Raw genomic sequence first — 26550 nt, forward strand, 5'->3', positions numbered from 1 at the left:
CAGAATATGTAATCTTTGCACCTAACTGAGTCATCCCTATACACCTGTCACATTTTACTCCTTTGGAGTACTTCATTTGTACTAATCATATTCCAGATATGCTTCGATTTAGAGTTATTTAGAGCAAAATTACCATTTAAGAAATTAATTTGAAGGATTTTGTAATATTTGCAGGTTTCCTGGAGTAGATTTGTACATAAATATTCTATAGTAGCAGCTCTTCCATATCACTGTGACAGGTTTGTAAAGGATGTGGATTTTCCTCTTCAGTATTGACAGATCTATGCCTCTTGTTTTCCTATCACTTTCTGCAGTGAACAGTAATTTTTTTTAATGTATTTTACAAATATCCTTGTAAGCATCTTTTTTTATTTATAGAATTGTACAAGGATAGCAACATTTCCATAATTCAGAATTCAAAATAATTGTCTCCGATTGTTGTGGACACCGAGAGAGTGGATGTTTCAAACTAATCTTCCTGCGTAAAGCTGGAAGACTGCTGTTCCCTCCCCAACCTCTCCCCAATTTCTGACTCTTATTGACTTGTAAAAAATTTATCCTTTTTGGCACAGTTTTGCAGCAGTTTTTTTCCCATTTTTGCTGGCATTGTGCACTTGTTTGGAGACAAGAACATAACTAGTTTAATCATCAGGTTTCATTTTTTTTGTTTCTCACAAAGTTTAACCGGGGATGGATTGAGTCGAGATCCTCGATTGGCACTTAAAGTAACACTATTTTCGTGGACTTAAATCTATATACGCAGACTTACTATAACTTAATTTCATTAATTTTTAAACAAATGTGCTATAATATCAGGAACACATTTGCATCGGTGTATATACTTTTCCTCTCCGAGAGAAGGTGAGAATAGGAGAAGTACTTTTCTGTTCAAACTACTTCCCGATTTGTCTGAAAACCAATAGTGTGTTTTTCCTGAATGGGTTGCTTGAGGCGCAGTGAGTGGAGCTACTCTGAGATGTTCACTGTGCCTCCTGTAATTTACCTCCCAGAATGACCTTATACAGGACCCAAAAGAGCAGATCACCCAACAACATTTTGACAGGTAATGTTTTAAATCAGAAATGGGGTAGAAATGGAGTCTTTTAAATAGAAAATACATTCCTAGCTCTTAAAAGACTACTTGGTTTCAATCAAAAGACACTAGATTTCTTTCACACATGGATATGCTGATTTGATTTTTGATATTGAAGTTTCCCCAACTACTTAAATGAATCAATTAAGCACTATGAGCTTTAAACAATTTGTATATTCTATAATCCAGTTTAAATATTCAACTTTGAGTTGATTAATAGCATTTCCATGTTGCTACTTGCAAATGAAAATAAACCTTTTAATGAAAAGATTTCTGTTGATTTAACCACAATTTTGAAATGGTAATCATTCTCAGTTTTATTAATTAACAGTTTAATGTAGGCTGAAGATGTGTCAGCATGTAATATTCAAAGTAGCTTTTACGTAATTTCCAACCTTCATTTTGTTTGTAACTTGTCCTATTTAACATAACATATTGTTGGACATTATTGCAGTCCTTTGATTAAAAACAAATTACTTTAGTAAGCTCATGGCACTGAGCAGACTACATGAATTTGCAATGAATATATAAGTAGATTAATATTGTGCCTGTACTTTATGAAATTCCTGTTTTTCAGTTTTTTTTAATCCCTTTTTTTGATTAAGTACCTGAGCTGTGCTTGGCACCCAGTTCTACAGCTTCATTGAGGCAGTAAAATGAGGTTCCCATGTACTCTCCGCCACCATGTTCCCCAGTTCCACATTAAAGCAAGCAGTGCACAAACATTTTCAGTTGATTGTCAGAAAATGTTACAGTTTGATTTTTAAGTTGAAAGATTTAAACGTTAGAATTATTAGGTAACATTTTAAAAGCAATTCGCCACGATAATTCAGAACCACTAAATCTTCAAAAGACTGAAATTAGGGGGTGCTAAATTTCCCAATTCTTTTACACGTATGTAGCATAGGCAGTTTGATTAAATGTGCTGTTTATCTAGATCCTGAAAACAGTTACAACAACTGACAGTACATGAGTAACAGTTTGTCTGAACTGTGTTGAACCAAGTTATGTTAATGTAAAGCAAGCTACATAGTCTGGTTTCCTGCAATTGATTGAATTTCAGAATCATTAAGTATATGTTAATTGTTTGTGCCCATACAGAATTTGTATTATTTTGGTTTGGTTTAACTTTGTTCGGATGATTAGTTTGCTAGTCCCTACATGTGACTGTTGAGAATGTTTCTTGTGTTTTGTTATGTTTATTCATTTCTCTCCCCATTCCCCTCCCCCCAGCTCCCCAAACATTTCCCTATCAGACGGTCCCAGCACACAGATGATAGCGCCTTGTTAGTGGTAAGAGTGTGTCTGCATGGATTGGCCTGTATTATAATAGAAGTTTAGATCATAGAAATGGCATGATGTGTAATCTAAAACTTTACTGAATGGCACAACCCACATGCAAATGGAAGGATTCCTTGTACTCCCATCACTGGAGAATATCCTTATGACACTGGTGGAAGCAGAATTTTCTTCTACAGTGACTGGAAACACATTTGTGTCAAGTCCTTTCTAAACAACATCCTATAATAATAACTTAAAGGCAGGCAAACAAAGGGGGGAAAAAAGCTTTGTTTTATCTTACATTTGTATTTGTCATTAAAAAATAGCAGAGACACAAATCAGTCCCTTGAATGGAAGAGATATAGTGCTATAGGTTGAATCCCCCTTATCCGGAACCCTCCGGACTTGGCCTGCTCTGGATAAGGGATTTTTCCAACTGAGGGGTACAGATACTGAGCAAGGGGATATCTGGGCTGGCTGGCTTGGGGCTGGGAGTGCGGTAGAGAGATCATGTTGGTGGGGTGGGGGGGGGGGGGGCGGGGCGGGTGGGGGAGTGGTGGATCGCAGGGTCAGGCTAGCGATTGCGGGGAGTCGGCAGCGAGGAAGGACTTCAATTTGTTCATGTCGGAGTTCTGCGCATGCGCCACCCGGTGGCCGGGGGGTGGTTCTGGATAAGGGAGTTCTGGATAAGGGAGGTTCAACCTGTACTGTTCTTTTATTAGATCACTTTTTAAACACTATGAGCTAGAATTTCCAAACAATCCGCCAGCGCCCGATTGCCGCCCAAAGTAATGCTAAGATTCCCAAAATTATCGCCGGTGAAAAAATTCCCCCCAAAAAAGAAATAAATCTGACATGTGAAAAAATGTTACACCCCGATTCTCGCCGGAAAAATGGAATCTTGGGCCGATTGGGTGGTTCTTTTTTTTAAAAAAAATGGGCGATAATAAATTTATTAAAAATTTACACTGAGTTTGTGGGTTGGGCCTAAGAGGAGAAAAACATGAAAAATATATTTTAAAAAAACATAAAATAAAAAAATCAACATTTTCAGGACGCTTTCCACTTAAATCACCAAGAGAATTTAAAAATAATTGGTAAAAAAACCAATTAATTACCTTTTTCTTGCAGGGCTACTTACCTATCACTCCGCTCCACTGATCCTCGTGGGCGTTTTTTTTTTCAACTTAGCAACTTACGGCTGAGACAAAAATCGCGCCATGGTGATCTATGTACATTGCAAGCCAGCGATCCGCTCCCCAGCGGTACTTCGAAACCGCCGGCGGAACTCAGCTGGGGAATTTTTAGCTGATCCAGTTCTCACCCAAAACGGCCAAAACCGGGCGGTGAAACACTGGAAATTCTAGCCCTATACCACAGACAAGATAAAGAACACAATGGGTAGGAAATTGAGTGAAGCAGTGAACACATTTTTCAACTCTTGTTCTTGAGTTTTGAATCCAGTCTAAACTGATGAGATGAATATCTCACTCAACTGCCTGTAATATGTCTACCTGAAATGAATTTGGGTAGCCTCATGCAGGTCCACACAGCAAAAGGCCTCCAATTGGCAGTCTTGCTAGAGAATAACTTAACTGGAATAACTCATCCTGGTTATTTGGCGCGTTAGTGGGTGGAGCAGTTGGGCCCTTAATTAACATCTAATATATCTTGCCTAGAAACACTTAATGCTGGCACTGAGTAATAATTGTTCCCTTCTCCACTTCTGCCATTTCTCATCCTGTGAAGGTAAAATTAACTTAAAATATTGATACTAAAGATGCATAATATATTAAGAATGGAATGCAATCAGTGACTTTAGATTCACTATTTAACACCTATGCATTCTTCAGCAAAGTAATTGATATGTTGTACTGTTTTACTGAGTGAATGTGCTGAAGGTCTAATTTGGAGCCCTTAACAAATTGCTTTATCATAGCTCTGTGTGACCGTGTTTTACAAATCTTTGAAAGCCAAATCAGACCACTGATGCCTGACAGCTTGGACTGATCCATGAAATGAGTGTGTTGAATATTTCAAATGAAACCAGCTGGAGAAAATTCTATGTTGAACTCCTGATTTGTTGCCACTGCACTTTGTGCATAGTATAATGAAGAGCACCAAAACAAAAAGGCAGGTGTACTGTACTGTTGGATTGACCCTGCACTAATGACCTTCCATTAGGTCAACGCAGAGTAGAAATGGCAACAAGAACATAGTGTAGGACAAGAAAAGACTTTGACCCATCAACCCTGCTCATTTCATGGACTATGTACAATCTACACATTGTGGGCTTGAACCATCCCACTTAATCTCTTGGCAAACCCATATAATCGCCTAAGAGAAAGCTGTGCATAAGAATTCACGAATCATAAAAGGAAATCCAACAAAACAGCAAAATATTCATCCAACCACACACCGCCACTATTTTTCTGCCCTGCACAGATAACAAATGCCCTTCCTCAACAGCATAGGAATCCTCATATTTCATTGATGATTTAATCATGTCAGTCAATACCATTCCTGTAACCTCCAATCCTGTTCCCAACCAGATACTTACACAATACAGGATCAAGTGCTTTTGTCAGGAGTCTCTTACTAGTTTGTGGGAAGGCTTTTTTTCTATTCTCGCCTCTTAGTAAAAGAGCCCTGCTGGCCGAAAGATAATTTAAGACGGGCTTTAAAGAAAAGGGAATAAAGCCTTCAAGTGCAAACCTTTTTGAGATCACTAAATTGATAAGCAAGTGCTTAAATGAACAAATCAGGTGGAGAGAAGGAGAAAGTGCAAACTTTGTAAATTTTAAAACTTCCCAAGCAATTCTTGTTCAACTTGAAGTTGGAAAAGACTGCTGTGGGTTGTGCTATTCATTCGTTTTACCTAGTAGTGATTTATTCACGGTTACCTGATTCTGACTTGAATCTGTAGTTAGTGACATTGTGCTCTTGCCCGGACAACAGGGAGGCATGGAATTATGTTGCGTTGCATGAACTCCACACCTGCCCAATATTGTATCTGCAGTAATAACCAGTGGGCTACTCGGTGCAGTGCAGCGCACAGAAATCATTGGAATGCATGCTTACACACTGCAAAAAAAAAATATATATATATTTCAAAGCTTTGATTACCCACGCATTAGAATGTTTTGTGGTCAAGTTACTTTATGTGACAACTGTGAGTGTGAGCTTAAATCTGCTAGTTCTGCCTTCACTGGTCTGTTGTTGCAGCAAAAACATTTCCATAATGTGTGTCTGAATCATTGATTATAATTTTTAAACTGGATTTTTTATTTTTTTACTTTTCACCTTCAATTTTATTTTTTCTAGTTTTAAACTAATCTTGACGTGACATCTGTAAATTTTATTTACTTGATCTAAATTCTTTTACGGTTTATTTAAAAAAATAATTTCTGTTTATTACATCCTGTTTATATTTTCTGACCTCTTTAAATCTTTCTTTGCCAGATATTTATTTCATCATTTGTTGACTTTAAATTTTTTTCAAAAGGGTCGTTGTTTTTGTTTTGAGGTGCGTTAGTTTTAATTCTTCATTGGTCTGTTACTTTCACTGAGATATCTCAAGTTTATCTGTTTCATTTCTTTGGCTTTCTGTTTGTCTGCTGCAGTATTTGCAGCTACTAAACAAATTCATCACAATAATGTCAAGATTCCTATGACCAGAGGAATGTTGAAAGCTGTCATTTTTAAGCATGGTACTTTGTTCTAGGTAGTTCTTCATTTGTCACTGGGCCACCTAGAGGCAGAAACTGGGTACTGCAGCACAATATAAGGCATGGCCACCATCCATTGATTTTTTTTTAAATGGCTAGTCCAACCTTTTGGCTGACTGCAGACCAGTGAAATATTTGAAACTTGATAGAATTCATAAGTTGTTAGGATACTGCATTTATCCTTACGGCAGGGACATTTTTAACTGACTAAAGTAGGGAAAATAGTTTTACATAAACAAACGGCATGTTGTAAAAGCACTTTTTTTTTCATAGCCAGATAGATTAATCATTATAATCATGTAAAACCCAACAAAAGCTGTCATGCCATATTTTTCCACAGCCTGGGTTATTTAAGAGTTTTTAAGATGTGTGGCAGTTAATGGCTGAGGCTGGCTTGCTTGCAATTCAAAGTGTGCTGCATTATAGTTGGACAATAATAAATGCACGGTTGACTGCTTATTTTAATACGCGGGATTGTTTTATTATAAAGCAGATCTATGTGCTAAATACAGAATCATGTGTGCTGAAAACTTGATAAACACACACCTTTATGTTTATTATTGCTGTTAGCTTGCAGGTATGTTCAGTTTTTCTGTTATATTGCTGTCAATGATTATATTGATAATGCAGCAGCTAGCCCATTGCAGAACAAAACACTATGAAGTCACATTGGTGATGAAAGTAGTGGATTTTACTGTGATTCGCAGCAAATCAGTAAAGCACCTTTAGGACTTCCTGTAATCTAATGAAAAGTATTTTCTGTTAAACTGATTACTAGAATGTTGATTATTTTTTTGAAGTGTTAACTTCAGTGTTCATTTTCCTGTCTGGCAGAACCTCACTTCCATAGCTCTAATTTTTATAAACTAATGATCAGTACTAATATCAGATTATTTGCTGCTTCTTGAATTCAAAAATTAATGCATCAGAAGCAGTGGTAAAAAAAAAATCACAGGATCTCTTAATTTCTGCCATTCTGGGGATAATTGAGCAAGCCAGTGGAAAAGCTTGATCATAATACTGTAACCTTTTTTATTTCCAAGTAGAAACTGCTGAAGTAATTACATAATTTTTTACTTTGTAATATCTAGTGACACATTAAATGATGTAACACGAGAGCTATTGGCTCGTATCTAAACGATATTCTTGGAGTACTATTGTGACAACATAAATCAACAGCCATTGCTTTGCACAACTTAACTGTACATCAATTCGGACAGACTGAGTCCATTTTACAGGTGTGATGTATGGGTTTTTCTGGAGTTTTTTAATGAAATTTATGTTTTGGTACTTTGCTGGTAGATTCTCAAACTCAACAATAATAATTGGGTAATCTGTTAATTGAATTCCAAAGTTGCTACTTTGTATAGTATGCTCATTCATGCAGACATAGAAAACTTAACAAACTTAACTTGACCAACGGCTTCACAAAAAGTGACAGCCCCAGAAAAGCTGGCAACTGAAAAGGTTCCTGAATATCTGCATTATAACACATGAAGATAAGGGACGCAGCAAGCCACCTGCTGATCATCAGTTAAGCTGCAGGTGCACCCACCATTTAATCATTTTTATTGTAATGGAAAAATCATTAAGTACAAAAAAGCACAGTTTGCAGCAATGGTGAATACTGAAATTAATCAGAGCGAATGTGAATGCTGAATGCATGAGATTTATTTTCTCGGAGAATCTGGGGGCCTGCCACTCTGAGGTTTTGATTTTTGACACTATTTTGTGCATTTTCCAACATTTTGGAGCCGACTATAATTCTGATTTTTTTAAAGCCAAACCTAGCTTCTTCTGGAAAGGTTAGAAATATTTTAAGTATGGAAAAAATAGTTGTACAGATTTCGATCCAACTCTCAGATGACGCTAAAATAAATGACCTCCTAAAATGTCAAATAACAGTATTCATTTGTATAGAACCTAGCAAAATGCCTTAAACTACTTCACCGAGGTGGGATCAAAAAATGAACGTTGAGCCTCTGTAGGAGATATTAGCAGGGATGACCAAAGGCTTGGCCAAAGAGATGGATTTTAAAGAGAGCCTTAAAGAAGGACAGTGTGGCGAAGGGATTTAGGAAAGGAATTCCAGAGCTTGGGGCTGATGCAGCTGAAAGCATGGCCTTCAATGGCGGGGTGACTGGTATGTTGATGCACAAGAGTCCAGTGTCAGAAGAATAGAGAGTTTGGAAGGGGAGTTGTCGGGCTGGAGGAGGTTACAGAGATAGGGAGGAGATGAGCCTTGGAGGCATTTGAACATAAGGATGAGAATTTTAGTTTTGACGTGTTGGGCAACCGATAGCCATTGTACCTCAGTTTAGGGCAGGGATGCTGGGTGAGTGCGACTTGGTGCAGGATAGGATTGCAACAGCACAGATTTACCAACACATTGAATATTCACCCATTATTATTTCTAGCCTATGTTGCTCTTTTGAATCTGTCACAAAGTTTTCTTAGTTGTACCGCAAATAAAGTATTACACATTACGACCATTTTTTAAAAAAAAATGAAGTGTGCAAAAATATGATTTTCTGGCATAGGCATGGGGAACTGAATTTTGTGCCCTCAGGCACATTTTTCTGCTTCCAGCCTGGCAGCTGGGGAATTTAAATTCAGCGAATGAAATAAAAATTTTTTTAAAGATCTGGAATAACAAGCTCGTATCTGTAATGGTGACCATGCCGTAAAAACCCATCTGGTTCACTAATGTTCTTTAGGAAAGGAAATCTACCATCCTTACCTGGTCTGGCCTATATGTGATTCCAGACCCATAGCAATGTGGTTGACTCTTAATTGCCCTCTGAAATGGTGGCTCACCACCACCTGCTCAAGGGCCTTGCCAGCGATGCCCACATCCCATGAACAAATATTTATAAAAAGTTGCCAATCTATTACACCCTAATTGATATTAATACGGAGTGACTCCTGCCCACGAACCGGAAGCTGTGCAGAAGCATTCTGTGCATAACTGTCAGATCCCAAGTTTTAAAAATAATGTTCACCACAACTGACGGAGGATCTGAGAAGTGCTCCGGCCTTTTTCCTCACAGCTCAATCGCTCCCGGCATTTTTCCTCACTGCCTGATCTCACGGCATTTTTCCGATCTCTCCCGGCATTTAAATTTATTTTTTAATGAACCCGCTCTCCTGACGGACCGGCAGCTCGCATGGGCAGTCCACTTCTGGTTCACTGGCAGCAGTCGCGTCCTTATTAATATCACTCCTCAGGTTTCCCCGTGGATGTTGACCGCTTTAAAAAAGGTGTTGTGGGCTGTCTTCCTTCAACAAAGGGACCCGAACCATGCATGCATAAACAAATTGAATACACCTGTTACATGACATAGCAGGGCACTGTGACTCACATACATAGCAGCCAGTAGTGTGCATCCCACATCACAGCAGTACATTACAGTAAAATCCTAAATCTAGGAATCTCCTTGTTAATTTCTTAAATTAAATAAAGCATCACCACATCTACTCCACTCTTTGGAAAGGGTCCATGTTTCGGGTGGAGTTGCTCCTATTTTTTTGGAGCAACCAGTTTAGTTTGGAGTATCATAGAAATTGCAATTCTCGGCACTTAGTTTGCTCCAGTTCTAATGAGCTAGTTTAGTTTTGTTTTAGTTCAGATTTTTTTTCAAAAGCGGACGTTACCATCCACTTACGCCTGTTTTGCAAGTTTAGGCACCGAAAAGTTACTCCAAACTAACTTGGGACGGAATAATTTTGTACGTTCAGAAAAACCTTGCGTACACTTTAGAATTAGGCGCAGGTAAGCCAGAGATTGGGGGGGGAAGGGAAGTTAGAGAAAAGTTAGGGGATTTTCTAAAGCATTAAGCACTTCACTTTTAAAAATAAAGAACCATCATCAATAATAAATGATAAATAAATCAATCAATCAATAAAAAAATTATTCAATAAATCAATAAATAAAAAATAAAAAGTTCCTACCTCACCTACCCGTTCGAGAGCCTGGCCAGGGCTAGGGGCTGCGTGCTGCAGGCTGGAAATCGGCACTCTGCCCGCTCCAGGAGCCCATTCGGCCAGGGCTAGTGGCTGCGTGCTTCGGGCCGCTCCCATACAGCCAGCAGCACACGCACACAGAATCTGGGGGCCAGGAGCTACTGCGCATGTGCGCAGACTCCACTGCGCATGTGTGCAGCTGCCGGCACTCTTTTTGGCCCAGGGCTGTAGATCCGCACCCCCACTGTTCCACTGTTGTGCTGCATCGTGCTGACTGCTGAACAGGCCTGCTGCACTCGGAGAATCGCGAGGTAAGTTTTTGGTGTGCTTCTCATTCCACAAAATAGGCGGGCCTCTCGGAGGTGCGCCGTTCTAGTGAATATCGGAAACTTGGGCCCTTTATTTCCAAATTTTGGTAATTTCACTGGATCAGTGACAGGAATGCTCAATAAAGCTAATTACTACATACACGTTGGGGAACATTTTATTTATTTCAAAAAAGTGGTTGCTACTAGTCTTGGAGAAAGTAAGCAGGAAACACCAGAAAGTTCCTTTGAGGAAAATTATAATTTTTTAATTGCTTTATTTTAGCATTTACAACAACTTTGGTGACAAACACTAAATAAAAACACCTATAACTGACACACAAAAACCTGCGACACTCAAAAACCATCGGTTCATCTCAAAACATTTCTGACGCAAGTGTGTACGCAGTCACCAATGGGGAAAAAATAGTTTTGGCCACCTTCAATTCTACCCTGCAACTCGTGTTGTGCCTTCTGACTGACCTGGTTAGTTCATGTTGACAATCCCCAATGCCAGTGGGGGAAAAAGCTGATTTATCTTGTGAAACATTGACAAACTGACTGACTGGCTCGAAAAGCTGACCGATGGCACGTATACATGGTACTGAGGCAAAATTATGAATGTTTGTTGCAATTACTGTGATCTTTGAAGTCTATGAACTGTAATCAGGAGTGGAATTAAAGTTTTTTCTTTAGTGAAGGGTACATTGTCTGAATAGATACTTTATACCACTGCTGCTTACATATACATCACTTTTTTTCTTGATGGTCAAATGTTCTATTTGACAAGAGAAAGTTCGATAAATTTATCCAAAAATTGTTACGTGGTGACTTACTTAAGGAACTGCTGCGATGGCACACTGTGAATTCTATATATGCAAAATGTCTTGATTAGTTTTACTTGTTACTGTAAATTTTGTTTCAGGAAAGCACATATTCCTTATTTTCCAGTGTTTTGATTTATCAGAGTTTTCCTACGGTCAGATGGCTATTGTATTGCACTTTGTCAGAACCTTGCTTTGATCAATACAATAGTATACCCAGCATTCATTATAAGGCTACCCTTTGGAGTATTGTCCCAGATATAAGGTTACAGGATCTGCGTTTTAGCTCATTATCATATGTTTTGTGGTATGCAATATGCACTGTAGCACAACGTGTATAATACAAAGATTAACTCACAAGAGCAACCCCCCCCAAAAAAAATCTCTGATACTGTTTGATAAAATACTAATTTGAGGAAAGTTAGTAAAATCCATAAAGAAAAGTTTGTTGAGTCTAGAGTAAAATGCAGTTGACTTTCTGTCTAAACTATTGCTGACTCAAAATTCAACTATACTAGGAAATAATTTCAAACCATTATTTCCAGAGCTGTAATAAAAGCTACTGATATTGGTTCACCAACATCAGCCAGCTTTGGTAGATTTAAAAAATATATATTTTCATTTTCTTAAGATTTAGGAATTGAGTTAACTTTCTAAGCTTCTTTTGATTCAGATCTATAACAGCCTTTTATTTGTCATTTTGTGTGGAAAACTAAAATACCACAGAGTAAGTTTTGTCAGCAAAAAGTCATTGAAATAAGGCAGAATACTGTAGGCATCTTTCCCCAAAACTGTCCCTCACTAATTATGTGCAGGCTGTTGGACTCTCTTGCCTAAAGCTTTCTCCTCTGCTTCTTTCTGTAACAGAATGGCTTTGAACCGCACTTCTTCTTTGAGATTGACAGTAACACCAATACCATTAAACGGAGACCTGGCTCTCACAGCAAGGTGACTGAGCAGCTTGTGTGGAGTTTGTGGCTTTGTATAGGTTCTTATATTTTTGCATTCTTTGCATGAAATGGTGGCTGGCTGTGGTTCCTTTCACCAGACCAGACTTCACAGTTTTTTTAAAAAGACACTCAGTATAGAATTAGGTTTGTGCTGTTATTTTCACATTGTATACGGAGTCAATAATGTATTGTTGCCATGAACCATTTGAGAGAGGTACAAATCAAGAAAAGTTAAAATGATTACAGAACTTCCAACATTTAAAATAAACATTAAGCTATTTAAATAAACTATCGAGTGTATTTCCACAGATTTTGGTGATCTAATATTTTAGGCAGTGCAGTGGGCTGGTGAAAGGTTCTACCCAATCTGCATGTGGAGACTAACTTTTGAATTGCAAGACTATCTTCATTCTTTTTTATTCTATTTTACCCAAACCACTTGATCTTTTTTTAAATTAAAAAAAAATGAACCAAATGGTACATAATGCAGAACTGGAAATATATAAACCCTTATGAGAAGGTCGCTAGTACTTTTGCACCTTGTTCAAAGATTCTACATTCTTATAAATTCCTTACCTGTGCAACCAGCAAAATGTCAGATATGCCCTGTATCAGAATTTTCAATTTCCCACACATTACAATGTTTTATATTGCTCACTTTCTGTAATACAGAATTCTTAATGTTTTTGTTTTATTTTAAACAAAGATTTCCAGTAAATTAAAGGATATTTTCAAAAATGTGATAGATTTTATCTTCATGCCCTAATGTAAATACAGTTCATTTAAATGGTGTTTATGTTTTGAAATGCAGTCTGCTATGCCACTGGTGCAGCACTGCAACTTCAACAAAGTATGCTGCTGTAATGTGTGTAAACTGGGCTATAGGAACAGAAGAATTTTTAGGCCTTCATTTTATCATAGATTAATTCTGTTTACCCATCTTCCCACCAGACAATAACAATTTGCATGCATTAGCTATGAGAAATTTTATTATAAAATATTGAAACATAGTACAAGTCTTTCCTTGCACTATATATCCTGATTGTATGTATATTTAATTAGAGTGCCTCTTAAATGATCTTTCATTCTTATGTAGACAATTATTCCATCCCAGATACTGAAAGCTATCCTTTCATCTGTCTCTTATCCTCTCTCCCTCTATCTCTATCGCTAACGTAGAAAAACTCTTCATGCTGACTAGGAGACCCTAACGGTACGTGTCACTCATATTAAAAAAAAAAAAGCTAGAAAATGCAGCTCCCGGGCCCAGGACATATATATGTTTTAATCTGAGTATGAAACAAGCTCACATGAGAAAAGGGAAATCAGAGCTCTGCATGTATGCATAATTATGTGGAAATATAAGGCCCGTACAACCAAATCAGTATTTGATATTGCCAGATTTGAGCTGTAGGAAACTTCTGCAATAATCATGCACACACAAAACCTTTTGTATTACTGTCAAATCTCTGTGGATACAAAATCCAGTGTCAACTAAAGTGAAAAATTTGGATCACTTATTTGGTAAGAAAGGGCACAGCAACTACTCTTCATTTCCAAAGTAAATTGTGCACTAACAAATTCCTTGTAACCCTCACTACCACCAAAAAAAACTTGGCTTATTTGGGTAGTAAAATTTACACTGGAGAGATTCAAAGATAACCACAGTTCTGCTAAATGAATTTGAGCAGACTAATTGTGGAGGTCGTTCAAAAAGAAAGCTTGCATTTGATTTTCAGGGGAGTGTAAATGTTGGAAAACTGAGTATCCTTGTCCCGGTATGGAGAGTGGGCAGGGAAGTGGAGTTGAGGCCACGATCAAATCAGCCATGATCTTATTGAATGGCGGAGCAGGCTCAAGGGGCCAAATGGCCTACTCCTATTTCTTATGTTCTTATGGATTCAGTCTGCAATGAAATGCAGCCTTACAGCATTGGTGTTAGCATTGGGACTTTGGTAATAGAAACTCAAAGTATGATGTATTAAAGTGTGTCTGTTTTCTTCTCTGGTCACAAGACCCTCATGTTCTCACTAAACAAATTTGTTTAGCTACTGACTGTTACTGCTGAGTAGTTATAAATACGTGTATGTTTTGAAACAAACTTAACTGCTGACATTGCATGTTGTATAAAATGGAATTGAACTTACTTCAGCAGTCGAAAGAGTTAGAAATATTCTCAAAAAAATTATTTGTGTTTTTGTGACTGAATCAAGGATGCTCAATTTTCCATCATTTACATTCCCCTCAAGAACAAACTTGCATTCTTGGAATTGGAGGTTCGTTGAAAAGACCAAATTATTGGTTCTGATGAGCAAGTACTGAGGTATTCTGATCTATGATATGTGTATTGTATATGTAGCACAACAATTTGCTGACTAACAATGTCATTGTAGGTCTTTCTGCCACTTGGGTTCATCTGCCTCAGCTCAGAAAATAAGTTTTTCGTTCTGACCCACTCGCTGGAATATCTTGCTGCAGCTCTGGTTGACAAAAGTGTGTCTACTTGGCAGAAAAAACTGCCATAGTTAATTCCCCACAGTATAAGTGTTGCATCCAGTAATTAGTCATCCAGTTGGATTGTCTGTTGTTAAGTCAGCAGCTCCTCATAGTTTTGGGTTGATGACTGATTCTGTGTGGGAGGGCGGGGGGGCGGTGGGAAGAGAGAGAAAAGGATCAGGGATGAAAATCTGAAAGAAAAGACTTTGCACATTTAGACTTTCCTAAGTTGTGTAGCCTATGAATAATCAACACTGATAACATCATGAAGCCAGAAAGGATGTTAAATCCAGAAATAATTGTTTCACTTCTGCCACTTAGATTATTGAGAACCCCTAGGCGAGGGGCCAAAGCTGCACAACCAAGGTTAAAGGGAAAAAAGGGCATGAATGGGAAATAAAATTGATTGATGCCATAATTGGGTTTCAAAAATCTAGATTGTAAGAGGAAGGCAAGAATGCTAGAGCTAGAGTTCCATACTTTGAGGTCAAAAGAATGAGTTGGAGAAGATGTGACGAATCTTGATTTCAACATACTGATCGCAGTCCCTTTGTAATAAAGTACTGAGCATGATTGAAGCACCTGCCATCCAGCCTTGCTCATGGCTGGGTGCACGAGCTTGTTTTCTTATTAAAGATAGTTCTGAAATTAACAATATTCTAAGAATGCAGAATGTCAGTACATTGTTGTACTTCATTCAATTCTAGCACGACTATAGTAGGGTTGTGATTTAGCTGAAAGTTATCTGATGCACATGCCTATTTGGTGTGTGTCTGCTCATGCCTTGAATTTAGGAAAACATGCTATTCCATTCATTTCTCCATTTTAGATAGAACATTAGCATACAATAATGTGGGAGAAGCTTTTTCTGTTCAGTGTTTGTAGAAAAATCATAAACAAGTTTGTCATGTACCTATTTACGAATTTGGTGTAAATCATCCAAAAATGCAGTTCCTTAATCTTCCCTTCCTGCTACAGGCTCTTTGAAACCAACGTTTTCTGTTGTTTAAGTATAGCTTCTTGATTTATTTCATCGTCTCACCTTCTTTCAACTTTGTAGATGTCTTATTCTGCGAGTCTAGGTCCTTCACCTCAGCTTCTCAATAAAAGGTCCATTGTCATTTTACTGCTGATTAGTATTATGGACTGGATTTTTGGCTTTGATGATTTCGGGGCTTTAATGGCGGTGGGAAAGTTTGCGCCCGGGAACAGTTTGCACCTCAAGTCATCAAATTGGGCAGCTTTGCCCAGAGTCTGGGTTGCAGCGCTAAGGGAGGCGTTGTACATCTCACTTGGGCCATTAGCATGGGAAAATCCCAAGCTAAAGAGGCGGCCCGGGAGCGCTCTGAGAGAAGCCCGGGGAGAAAAAAAAACCTGAAAGAAAAACCACAAACATTCCCAATAGATACCTCCGCCACCAAAACCTAAATCGCAAAAAAAATTAAAAGAAAAAACAATCACACTTACCTTAGGACGGCGTTACTTACCTCTCTGCAGTTGGTATAGGTTGGACCGCCCGATTTCCCAGGTGGTCACTGCGGGGCGCTCTGGGGCATATGGGTTGGGTGGGAGTCAAAAAGCTCGCCGGTGTCGCAACTAGGGGCTTTGCACACCAGCACAGCTCTTCTGGGTGGTGCTGCTCCTCACCGCCGCAAAACCGGCCCCGAAAACCCCCGCGGGATGCTGGAGGCTGACTGACCGCCCACCCAAAAGACCTCATTGCCGCCACTCCGGGGCGAAAAATGGAATCCGCCCCTATGTATTTCTTAGATAAATATTCACAATTCCATTATTTGTAGAATGGCCACCTTATTTAAATGCTAGTTAAACTTGATCTAGACTTGAATATAGGGGGTATTAAGAAGTTTGCAGATGATACTAAAATCGGCTGTGTGGTTGATAATGAAGAAGAAATTTGTGGACTGTAGAAAGATATCAATCAACTGGTCAGGTGGGCAGAACAGTGGCAAATGAAATTTAATCCAGAGAAGTGTGAGGTAATGCATTTTGGGAGTGCTAACAAGGAAAGGGAATACACAGTAAATGGTAGGATACTGAGAAGTGTAGAGGAACAAAGGGGCCTTGAGGTGCATGTCCTCAGATCCCTGAACGTAGCAGCCAGGTAGGTAAGGTGGTTAAGAAGGCATATGGAATGCTTGCCTTTATTAGCTGAGGCATAGAATATAAGAGCAGGGGGGTTATGCTTGAACTGTATAAAACACTGGTTAAGCCACAGCTGGAGCACTGCGTTCAGTTCTGGTCACCGCATTACAGGAAGGACGTGATTGCACTGGAGAGGGTACAGAGGAGATTTACGAGGATGTTGCCGAGAGTGGAGAATCTAAGCTACGAGAACAGATTAGATAGGCTGAATTTGTTTTCATTGGAACAGAGGAGGCTGAGGGGAGACCTCATTGAGGTGTATAAAATTGAGGGGCCTAGATAGAGTAGATAGAAAGGACCGATTTCCCTTAGCAGAGGGGTCAACAACCAGGGCGCATAAATTTAAAGTGACTGGTAGAAGGTTTAGAGGGGATTTGAGGGGAAATTTCTTCATGCAGAGAGTTGTGGGGGTCTGGAATTTACTGCCTGAAAGGGTGGTAGAGGCAGAAACCCTCACTACATTTTAAAAAGTACTTGGATGTGCACCTGAGGTGCTGTAAACCTGTAGGGTTACGGACCTAGAGCTGGAAAGCGGGATTGGGCTGGATAGCCTCTTGTTGGCCGGCATGGACACGATGGGCCGAAATGGCTGCCTTCTGTGCTGTAAACTTCTGTGAGTCTATGATTAAACAAACTCTGAAGATTGGAATAAGCCTTGTTGATTCAAAAAGATCCTCTAATGAAGACATCTTCACCTGGTCCAAAGAAGTAATTTCCAAAGAAGATAATGTAGAACACACCAGGCATTTATCCTCCAGCTGAGAGACTGCTAGATTACAGCCCTGTTTCAGAGCCTTGTAGAGATCTTTAAAGACATTTCATCCATTGATGCTGCCTATCAAACCATGTCTTTACAGGCTTTTTATCTGGTTTCCTTTGCTAATCTTTTTATCACCATCAGATACATAAGAATTCCTTCTTTGACCCTGTCTTATGCCAATGCCTTCAGACCTATATAGGGATCTTCATTTCATTCTCATAACAAAGTGGCCATTGCAAGATCCATATGATTGTTTACAATATTAAGATCCACAGTAAACAATCTATTTTTCAGATACATTAAGTAAATTTATTTAAAATAATTAAAATGTTATAAACTAAACTGGAAAATATCCATTCAATAAAATAAAGAATATTAAAAAATAAAGTATTTGGTAACTAACTAAGTGAGATTACACTTGAGACTTAAGTAAACATGCATTATGTAGGAGGATATCTATCGAGCCATATAAGCCAAAAGGTCCTTGGTCTTTGCTGTTAGTCAATTTCAGTCGGAGAAGCATTTTGAGATGCCAGAATCTTCACTTTTGGGCAGCAGGGGATGCCTGAGTAAAAAAATGATGCCTTTGGAGCTTACCACAGAATGGGTCTGTGCTTTCAGATGCATTTTCTCCATTCTTTGGAAAGTGCCAACCTGCTGCAGTGTGGTTCTATAGGCACTAGTAGCCCTTTCATACCTCAACCAAGTGCCCATTTTTTGGGTGTGAGCCTATACAGTGATTGACATCAGACTGTTTATCTGGAGGATAATTTATCAGAGGCCTAATCTGCCCTCACCCACCAGCCATGTATACCTATTTCCCAGCTGGAGTTACTGGATAGCACTTGCAAGTGGGAAGAACCCTGGCTGACTCATTTCTCCCTCTTGTCCAGGTTGCTCAGCACAGATGGGATCAAACCTGAGATTTTTCTGGTATGAATGGCTTACTACTGGCCCACTGGGGGCATCTGTTTAAAAGGATTATGATGTACGATAGTATAAGTAGATATTTCTATATAGAATAATTTCAACAGTCAACAATTCTTTCAATGTCTTACCAAGAGTACAGTCTATTTACTAGTAAAGTCTGTGGTGTGATGCCTTGTGTAATTAGTTTCGATTGGACTTTGTCAGTTCATATTAAGAGATGAGATTTAATTTTGGAATTAAGCAAGATAAAATGAGCCTCCTTATTCAGGCCCCCTCGGGCCTGACTGCCCTGTATACCTACGGTTGTGTTACCAGTAAGCTGAGATTTCCTAACTTGAATTAACCATTTTATTTAACTGGGTCAAAAATTGTTACAAAGTGAATTGATTTAGATCCCCTGTTTACAATTTAATCCGCTACTTTTGTCTGAAGAAATGAAACCGGCGTTGATGTGCTTTGGCATTGAAGAGAAAGCAAGATGAATTGCAGAAAGGCTGTCCGCCCATGCTCTGCTATTCTGTAGCAAGCTGAGTTTAATATGGCGAGAGCTTGCTCCACACTCCTTATTTCTAACCCCTCAGAGCAGTTTATCTGCTACTGTAAAAGTTCTTAATCTTCTTTCTCATAGAGTGAAGAAAGACCACCTATGTCACCAAGTGCCTGTGTTACCCAATCATCTGTCCATATAGGTAAGAGAAAACTAATTGTAAAAAGCATTATACTGTTATTCAGTCTATATATGTAATATGTTTGTGTATTTTATGTTTTTGCCATTTGCTGGCAAGTGAAACATTTATTTTTCCTTGTTTAGTGATAGCATTAAGCAATATTGCTTTGTGTTAAAGGTAAATCTTGATACAAGGAGTAGAATTCAGCTACGTGATTACATTTTGCAGTACTATCTATCAAATTAGTTAACAAAAAGATGATATGGGGTGTCTTATAAAATGTACAGTGGATCTGATATGGCACATGTTAATAAAGCTCTGAACCCCCTCCAATAACCTGGTCGAACACCTCTGCCTTTACAAATCCCATAACACCCAGTGCTTTGATGTAAATCTACCAATTTTCCTTGATGGCTCGTGGTAAATGGAACAGTGGTACTGATAAACAGAGTTCCATCCTTGATCTATGTTGAGTTAGCTGATCTCAGTTGGGCCTATGTTGCTGTACGATAATTTGTCTCAATATCATTTGGCTTAAAGGAGAGACAAATCAGTCCTACTCTTGGTAAGTATCCAGCTTTCCCTGCGGGTGATGTTAGGGTCACACTCAATTGTTATCACCTCTCCCCAGTTAAGTAGCCTGCACATCTTGCTGTCTTGGCTCACGGATGAAGAAGAGCTTCTTGTTGTAGTTGGAGGCCTTTTGGTGCCATCAGAAGTAACCAGCTTCAGGGCAGGAGAGGAAAAAATTGTACTACTTTTGAGTCTGGGTCCCAAATAACTGCAGGCTTTACTAAACCTTGGTATAATAAGTTATTCCATAAAACAATATCCGATTATATACTCAACCATCCTTGTGTAAATAAAAAGAATAAATACAAAATAAAAAGTGCTAGAAATACTCATCTTGATAACATTTTTGATACAGAAAGAAATAAATATTAGCTGTGAAACCTAAACTATGTGCTCAACATTTTAAAAACTTGTCATCACTTTTAAATCAACCCGTCCCTAATGCACCAAACCATTTATCACCTACCTTAATATTGCAGTGTTACTGTATTATGCTAGTTTGATATTTACCCATTTTAATATTTGTTTTCTCCTTTCTATCTCTATTTCTTGCTTCTGCTGATTATTGATTGAACTCTGTTTCTGAATCTTATCATCAAATTCTGCTCATTCTTACACTCTTGTCTCTGGCTGCAGTCCAGCCTGCCCCTCCTTATCCTGGTTCTTCTCCCCACTCTTACAAACAGCCCACACACGCTTCCCGGCCTGAGAACTTCCTCTTGAGAGCAGCCATGAGAGATGAGATGAAGAAAGGTAGGTTTGACATGAAAGCAAATTTTACATAACCCAAGTGTGCCATAAGAACCAGGGGTTTATCAGCAGTGATTTGTAACTTAACTGTTTGTTCCTATACAGGTGCATGATATTTTAGATTATATTACCAGCAGGTAACATGCAACATATGCATTAACAAGAGATGGTGCTCAAAACAGGCAAAGACTTATTTAGTAAAATGAGAGGAAGTTGGAGAGAAACAGTGTTAAAAAGAAAATGGTATGATATAAATCAAGTACAAACTTGGATCAGGTGTTGAATGTATAGTCACTTCTGGTAGCCACTTGAATTTGAAGCAATAATGGATTTTGAATCCAGCAGTCATAGTTGGTTTCATACTTTGCAGCTCCAAGAGTCTATCCATATGTAAACAATAAGCACGCGATGCTTAGTTGGGGTTCAAACTGTCTTTCTGTTACATTAATATGTAGATACCATTGGCAGGCATGCCTTGAGCTGTTCAGGTCTCGAGTTCTGAAATTTCCTCCATAAACCTCTCTATCTTCTTCTTTCAAGATCCTTCTCAAAACCCACCTCTTACACCAACCTTTTGGTCATGGGTACTAATATTGCCTTCACTGGCTCTTTTTGAATATAGACATTTTTTCTACATTAAAGGTACTATAGAAATGCAAGTTGTTTTTGCAAGTTGACAGTGGCAACATCATGCTGCATTTTTAAAATGTCAAATCGTCCATCTCGATGGCTCAGAATTAACCAGCTGGATTTTCGATTCTGCTCATTTTGGGGCGGTAATGGCGACGGGTTGGTAAAGTTTGCACCTCAGTCAGCAAAATTCATCAGCTGGGGCTTGAGTGTGGGGCGGAGCGCTAAGGGAGGCGTTATCCACCTCTTTTAGGGCACTAGGCCGGCTGAACAAGTGAAAATCCTGAGCTAAACAGCTGGCCTCGCAGCACTCAGGCCTGGGGGGGCAAAAAAACCCCAGAAAAAACCCACCAAAACATTCCCAATCAATAACATAAACACAAAAAAACTAATCACACTTACCTGAGGTCGACATTACCGACCTCACTGCGGCTGCTACTGCTCAGACCGCCAGCTTTCACAGGTGGTCCCAGCAGGGTGCTCTACCGAGCGGGCAGCAGCCAAAAATCAAGCCAGTGTCGCAACCAGTGGTGTTGCACACCGGCTTGCCTTTTCCGGGCGGTAATGCTCCGTGCCCCGTTGAAACCGGCACTAAATGTCCTGGCAGCGCGCTGGAAGCTGACCGCCCGCCCGGAAGTGCTTATTGTCGCCCCTCCGGGGCGCTATCGGGTGGCAGAAGACGGAAAATCCAGCCCAAATTTGTGAATCATATAGATCAAGATGATTCTGGATCTGATCCCCAGTCTTGTAGCTAATCTCTGAGGGTAGTGAGGGTGGTACATTTGGCCTCTATGATCATTATTTGTGATCCTTGCTCGAAATGCAGATGTATGGATGCCCAATTTCTTTTTTAAACTATCCGACAAATGACCCACCTGCACTCCGTCCAGGCTTTCACATGCATAATGATTCCTTGGATGATATATAGGTGAGGACCTGGCAATTGTAGAACTGTACTGCATTAAGCGAGTAAGTGCCTTGAGAAAAAAGTATCAGCCAAGTTATACATTTATTCCCTTTATTCAGGACAGAACTTTCTTGTCTAATTAACTCTTTAATTTCTTGCTTTGATGCCTTGAATCGAGTGGCTCTCAACAAAAAACCTACAATGTATTTTAAAGCCATAAATTATTCAGTCCCATTTGAATCTTAAAGAGCAGGTTTGAACCAAAAGAAAATGTACAAGAAAGGACAAATGATACTGATGTAAAACAGGAATGTTCCTTTAGTAATCTGTTCTGATACACAATTGATCTTCTGTTTCTTTAGATGGGATGACTTCTGCTACCTCCTTTGTTACCCCTAGCCAGGACTTTGGAGACCCCTTGATATTGCAGAATCAAAAGCAATATGACGATGAACAGAGAGTGGTGCAGCAGCTACGGAAGGTAATCAGTTGTACCATTTGCTCACGAGAACAGAAGTATCAGTGCACAAACCTGCAGTAAATACAAATCCATGGAGAATGTATTAATGTGCTAATTGTAGAACGATTCCAATTGGTACTTATTTACCAGGAAATATGTTCATCTTGTCTTCAACTATTTTCTTGTCGTCCATTCCTTCTCTTTCCCCCTCTCCCCGCCAAAATAAACTTTGAGTCTTATGTTGTGCGTAGCTAGCTGATCAGAAATGCACCCAGCATTAGAGTTCAAACTGTTTCTGTTATTGCACTAAGGCTAGCTTTATCACAAAAGTCTGGACATTTTGTTTTAATAATTAGCACTTTTACATCCCTGCCCAATTACCACAGTTTTATCCCACAGGGATATTTTTCCCTTCCCCTTCCTTCAGGCCACCTAATCCATTCCATTGTTTTTATTACTATTTTTGTGAGTTTTGTGTTCATCATTGTGGGAATTCAGGCACCTAGTATCAGCACTCCCCAAGTCAAGTATAACGCAGTTAGATGTAGTTAATATTCTCTCTAGTTTGTGCCTCTGACTCAGAAGAGCACGTCTAATGCAACAATGGGAATTTTTTCCATTTCTGACATCAACCATTTTGAGTGGTTGCCAACCAGCTGCCAGTCAGTGCCAATTTAGGTTGGTTTTGTGCTGTGGTCATGTATCCACTAGGGACTCGCCCAGACACATTAATATAGGATCCTTGCATTATGTGACAGCAGACTAAAATTACAGGTTGCAGAACTGAAAGGTCAGTGCATCACCTAACCCTCCCCTCCACTGTTAATAAAAGTATTTGTTAATGATCAAATAGTTGTACATTTCTCTCTGGTTTCTTGCTCAGAACATTGAAACACGGTTAAAAGTTTCTCTCCCAAGTGATCTTGGTACAGCACTTACAGATGGTGTTGTCCTCTGTCATCTGGCTAATCACGTGAGACCGCGGTCGGTGCCCAGTATACATGTCCCATCTCCAGCAGTGGTGAGTATTCTGAAGTCTGATGCTATCAAAAACAATGATATTAATGACAAATATATCAAGCTTTTCTGTTAGAGTAAGGAAGTTGGCAATAGTTGTATCCAGACAATGGTGTAATTGGAACAAAATAACCATAATTAAGCTGATGCACTCATAGAACCCAATGCTGGCATGTTCTTCAGTTCTTCTATTTTTATAAATTAAATCTTGGCTCCCCTGATGACCCAATAGGTAAATGCACTTTATGGTAAACCAGAAAGATCAGGAATATGCAAAGATTGCCTGGTCTGTGCTGAATTAAGTTGACCAGGCATGACCTCAGCTTTTGTGGGCCAGTTGACTCCTGTTGGTGTAACTGCATTGTGTGCAGGCTGGATAGGTATAGGCTCAGTTATGTGATCAAATAACAGCTGATACTCTTGCTTGGGCTCACATGGGCGCTTAGGTGATGTGCTGGAGGGGTTGTTGTTGCCTGTGGAACAGTGCATGCATGTTCAACAGGGGAGAAAAATGTAAATGAAATTCTAGAAAATCCACATAGCAGCCAATGAATTTTCTCTTGTATTAAGCACCATTGTGTTTGTTAACATTAATACACCAGATGTGCTGTTATTAGTACTCATCATTATCATAGGCAGTCCCTCGAAGTGAGGATGACTTGCTTCCAAGCCAATGTGGTGACAGTTGCACACCACATGGGCTTGACAGAGCTAGGTCTTGGTCCAGTGGCAAGGATTAACCAAGGCGACTGGAGACCAGCTCTGCTGCACAGACCTAGTGCGCACATATCGCAGTGTGGGCTGGCCCGTGCTGCCCCTGGGCCCTCACCGCTTCTGGGCCCCAGATTCATGCCTCCATCTACGGACTCTTGCCGCTCCTGCTGTGCCTGCCCACACTGCAATCAGCGACCTGGCTTCCTGCAGCGGCACGCGCTGCTCCCTGCAGTGGTATGCCACCACACGCTGCTCCTTCCAATGGCCCCGGCCCGCTGATGGTCTTTCAGGCTGGGACCGCGCCGATTTCCAGGCCGGGCCGCTGCACACTGCTCCCTCCAATGGCCCCGGCCTGCTGATGGTCTTTCAGGCTGGGACTGTGCCAATTTCACACAGAAACACAAAAACACTCACACTCACACAAACATACAATAATTAGTACTAGGCTATCAGTGGCATCACACTAGTATCATTCAGTAATTTTAATAATAAAATGAGTAACTGCTTGTTTTTTCACTTTCCAACTTCCCTTTCCTTCTCTGCTGATATTGATTTGTTCACCGAGATGCATTTTCAAAGGCCCTCTTTGGTATGTTGTTGTTTAACAATACCTGTTCTATAGAATCTCCAGTGAAAAATGTAATCAGATCTTTTTATAATTAATAATGCATAATGGGATTTCAGCTGGAAGGTCCAAAAGTTGAGCTTAGTACAGGTACAACGTCCCGAAATCGGAGAGGTCGTGCCGGTTTTTGCATTTTTCCAAAATTCAGGTTGGACATTAAAACGGCTTAGCACAACCCAAGCTTAAGCTTAAAATATTTAAAGGAATGTACTCACTCATAAAGCATGAAATAGAATAAATAACTCTTTCACAATACCTGTAAATCTCGATAAACACCAGAGTGCATGGGTCGGGTCGGGCCGGGCCAAGGGGAGCACGTGAGTCAGGTTGGGTCGAGGGTCATTCGGTAAGGCTCAAACCGATCGCATGCTGGACTACTCGATCTGAAATGTGCTTTTGTCAAAACTGTACGGTTTTCGGACAATTCCGGATTCCGAAATTCTGGATTCGGAACATTGTACCTTTATCTCAAACTTTGGTGAGATCAGCTCATGATAAGAACTGCTTTGCTGTTTCCTACGTGTTTATAATTGCAAGGATTGATTGAATTTCAGGATTGGTTCCCTTTGAATTTTTCCTGCTTTTTTCCCCCTCCTCATCCTTTATCAAACCCGCTCCTGGCCTCACTACCATGTACTGCTCACTGAGTTTGCTTGCTTTTTCCACTTCTGGTTGCAGCCCAAACTGACAATGGCAAAATGCAGACGAAATGTGGAGAACTTCCTCGAGGCTTGTAAGAGAATTGGTGTACCACAGGTATGTACCCTTTTATATTACAATGGGTTATTTCATGTCTATTATTTAAAAAATCATGTATCTGTGCTATTGCATGATTAATTTTTACCATTGCAGTGAGCCTCTAACATTGCTGTTTTGGCACATGCTAAATACATGATACCACGGACCAATCAGATCTTTGGAAGAAGATTTAAAACCTATGTACATCATTGTAACAGTTCCTCTCTCATGTTGATTCTCCGACCCAAGCATTTTACTCACTCTGCCCATCCTGTACCCTTGCTTACTGCTAAATCCCTACTGCCCTCACTCCCAGGACTTCCTCCAAATGATCCAGCTCCACTCTTTTCCTTCCACTGATTCCCACCCTGAGTGCTCCAGCTCCCACTCTTTCCCTCCTCTTCGGCCAACCCCAAGTGTTTCATCTCTGATTCTTCCCATCCACTGAAATGTGCAGTTTCAATTCCAGTGCCTGGTCCCAATATTGCAGCTGACCACCTCTGCCCTGAAAATTGACCCTCCCCCACTATGACCAGCTCCCCTATCATACAGTCTCTAGCTCCCAAATTCTCCCTCCATGATACTGTGACTGTGAGCAACACTGCGGGAGATCTTATAGTTACTGTTATTTCTGCTTTGTTTTAGAGTTAATGTTGAATCTTAATGACGTTACTATGGGCAGGGCTACTGATTTAAGTGGATTAATTAACCAAATTCAGTTTTATATAGAATTCTAGGATTTTTTGTGTGTTTTCGGAGTCGTGTTGTGCGATGTGAATCTATTTACCATTAGAACCTTGAATGAATATTGAATTCTGTTTTTAATTACATGGTTTTCTAGAATATGTACAAGAATTTAGGGATTGAATTTTGCAACTCCAACCATTATTTCATGAAAAACATAAACCTGAGGCAGTAACTAAGCTGTAACAAATCTTTAAAAAAAAAAATAACCAAGCAATTGCTGAGCTGCGC

The 26550-nt window shown here is 39.6% G+C and overlaps 1 protein-coding gene across 1 annotated transcript in view; it reads left to right on the plus strand.

The window, feature by feature from the left end:
* The window catches only part of LOC139265872 (DISP complex protein LRCH3-like), a 176072-nt gene that overhangs the window by 138409 nt on the left and 11113 nt on the right, over window positions 1-26550 (plus strand). Inside the window, exons 15-21 of the mRNA XM_070883397.1 lie at window positions 2327-2386; window positions 12062-12142; window positions 19122-19182; window positions 20371-20487; window positions 22384-22502; window positions 23365-23502; window positions 25516-25593. Coding sequence (XP_070739498.1) covers window positions 2327-2386; window positions 12062-12142; window positions 19122-19182; window positions 20371-20487; window positions 22384-22502; window positions 23365-23502; window positions 25516-25593 — 654 coding nt within the window. The remainder of the gene's footprint in view (window positions 1-2326; window positions 2387-12061; window positions 12143-19121; window positions 19183-20370; window positions 20488-22383; window positions 22503-23364; window positions 23503-25515; window positions 25594-26550) is intronic.

The sequence above is a fragment of the Pristiophorus japonicus genome, chromosome 6 (assembly GCF_044704955.1).
Source record: "Pristiophorus japonicus isolate sPriJap1 chromosome 6, sPriJap1.hap1, whole genome shotgun sequence".
NCBI lineage: Eukaryota > Metazoa > Chordata > Chondrichthyes > Pristiophoridae > Pristiophorus > Pristiophorus japonicus.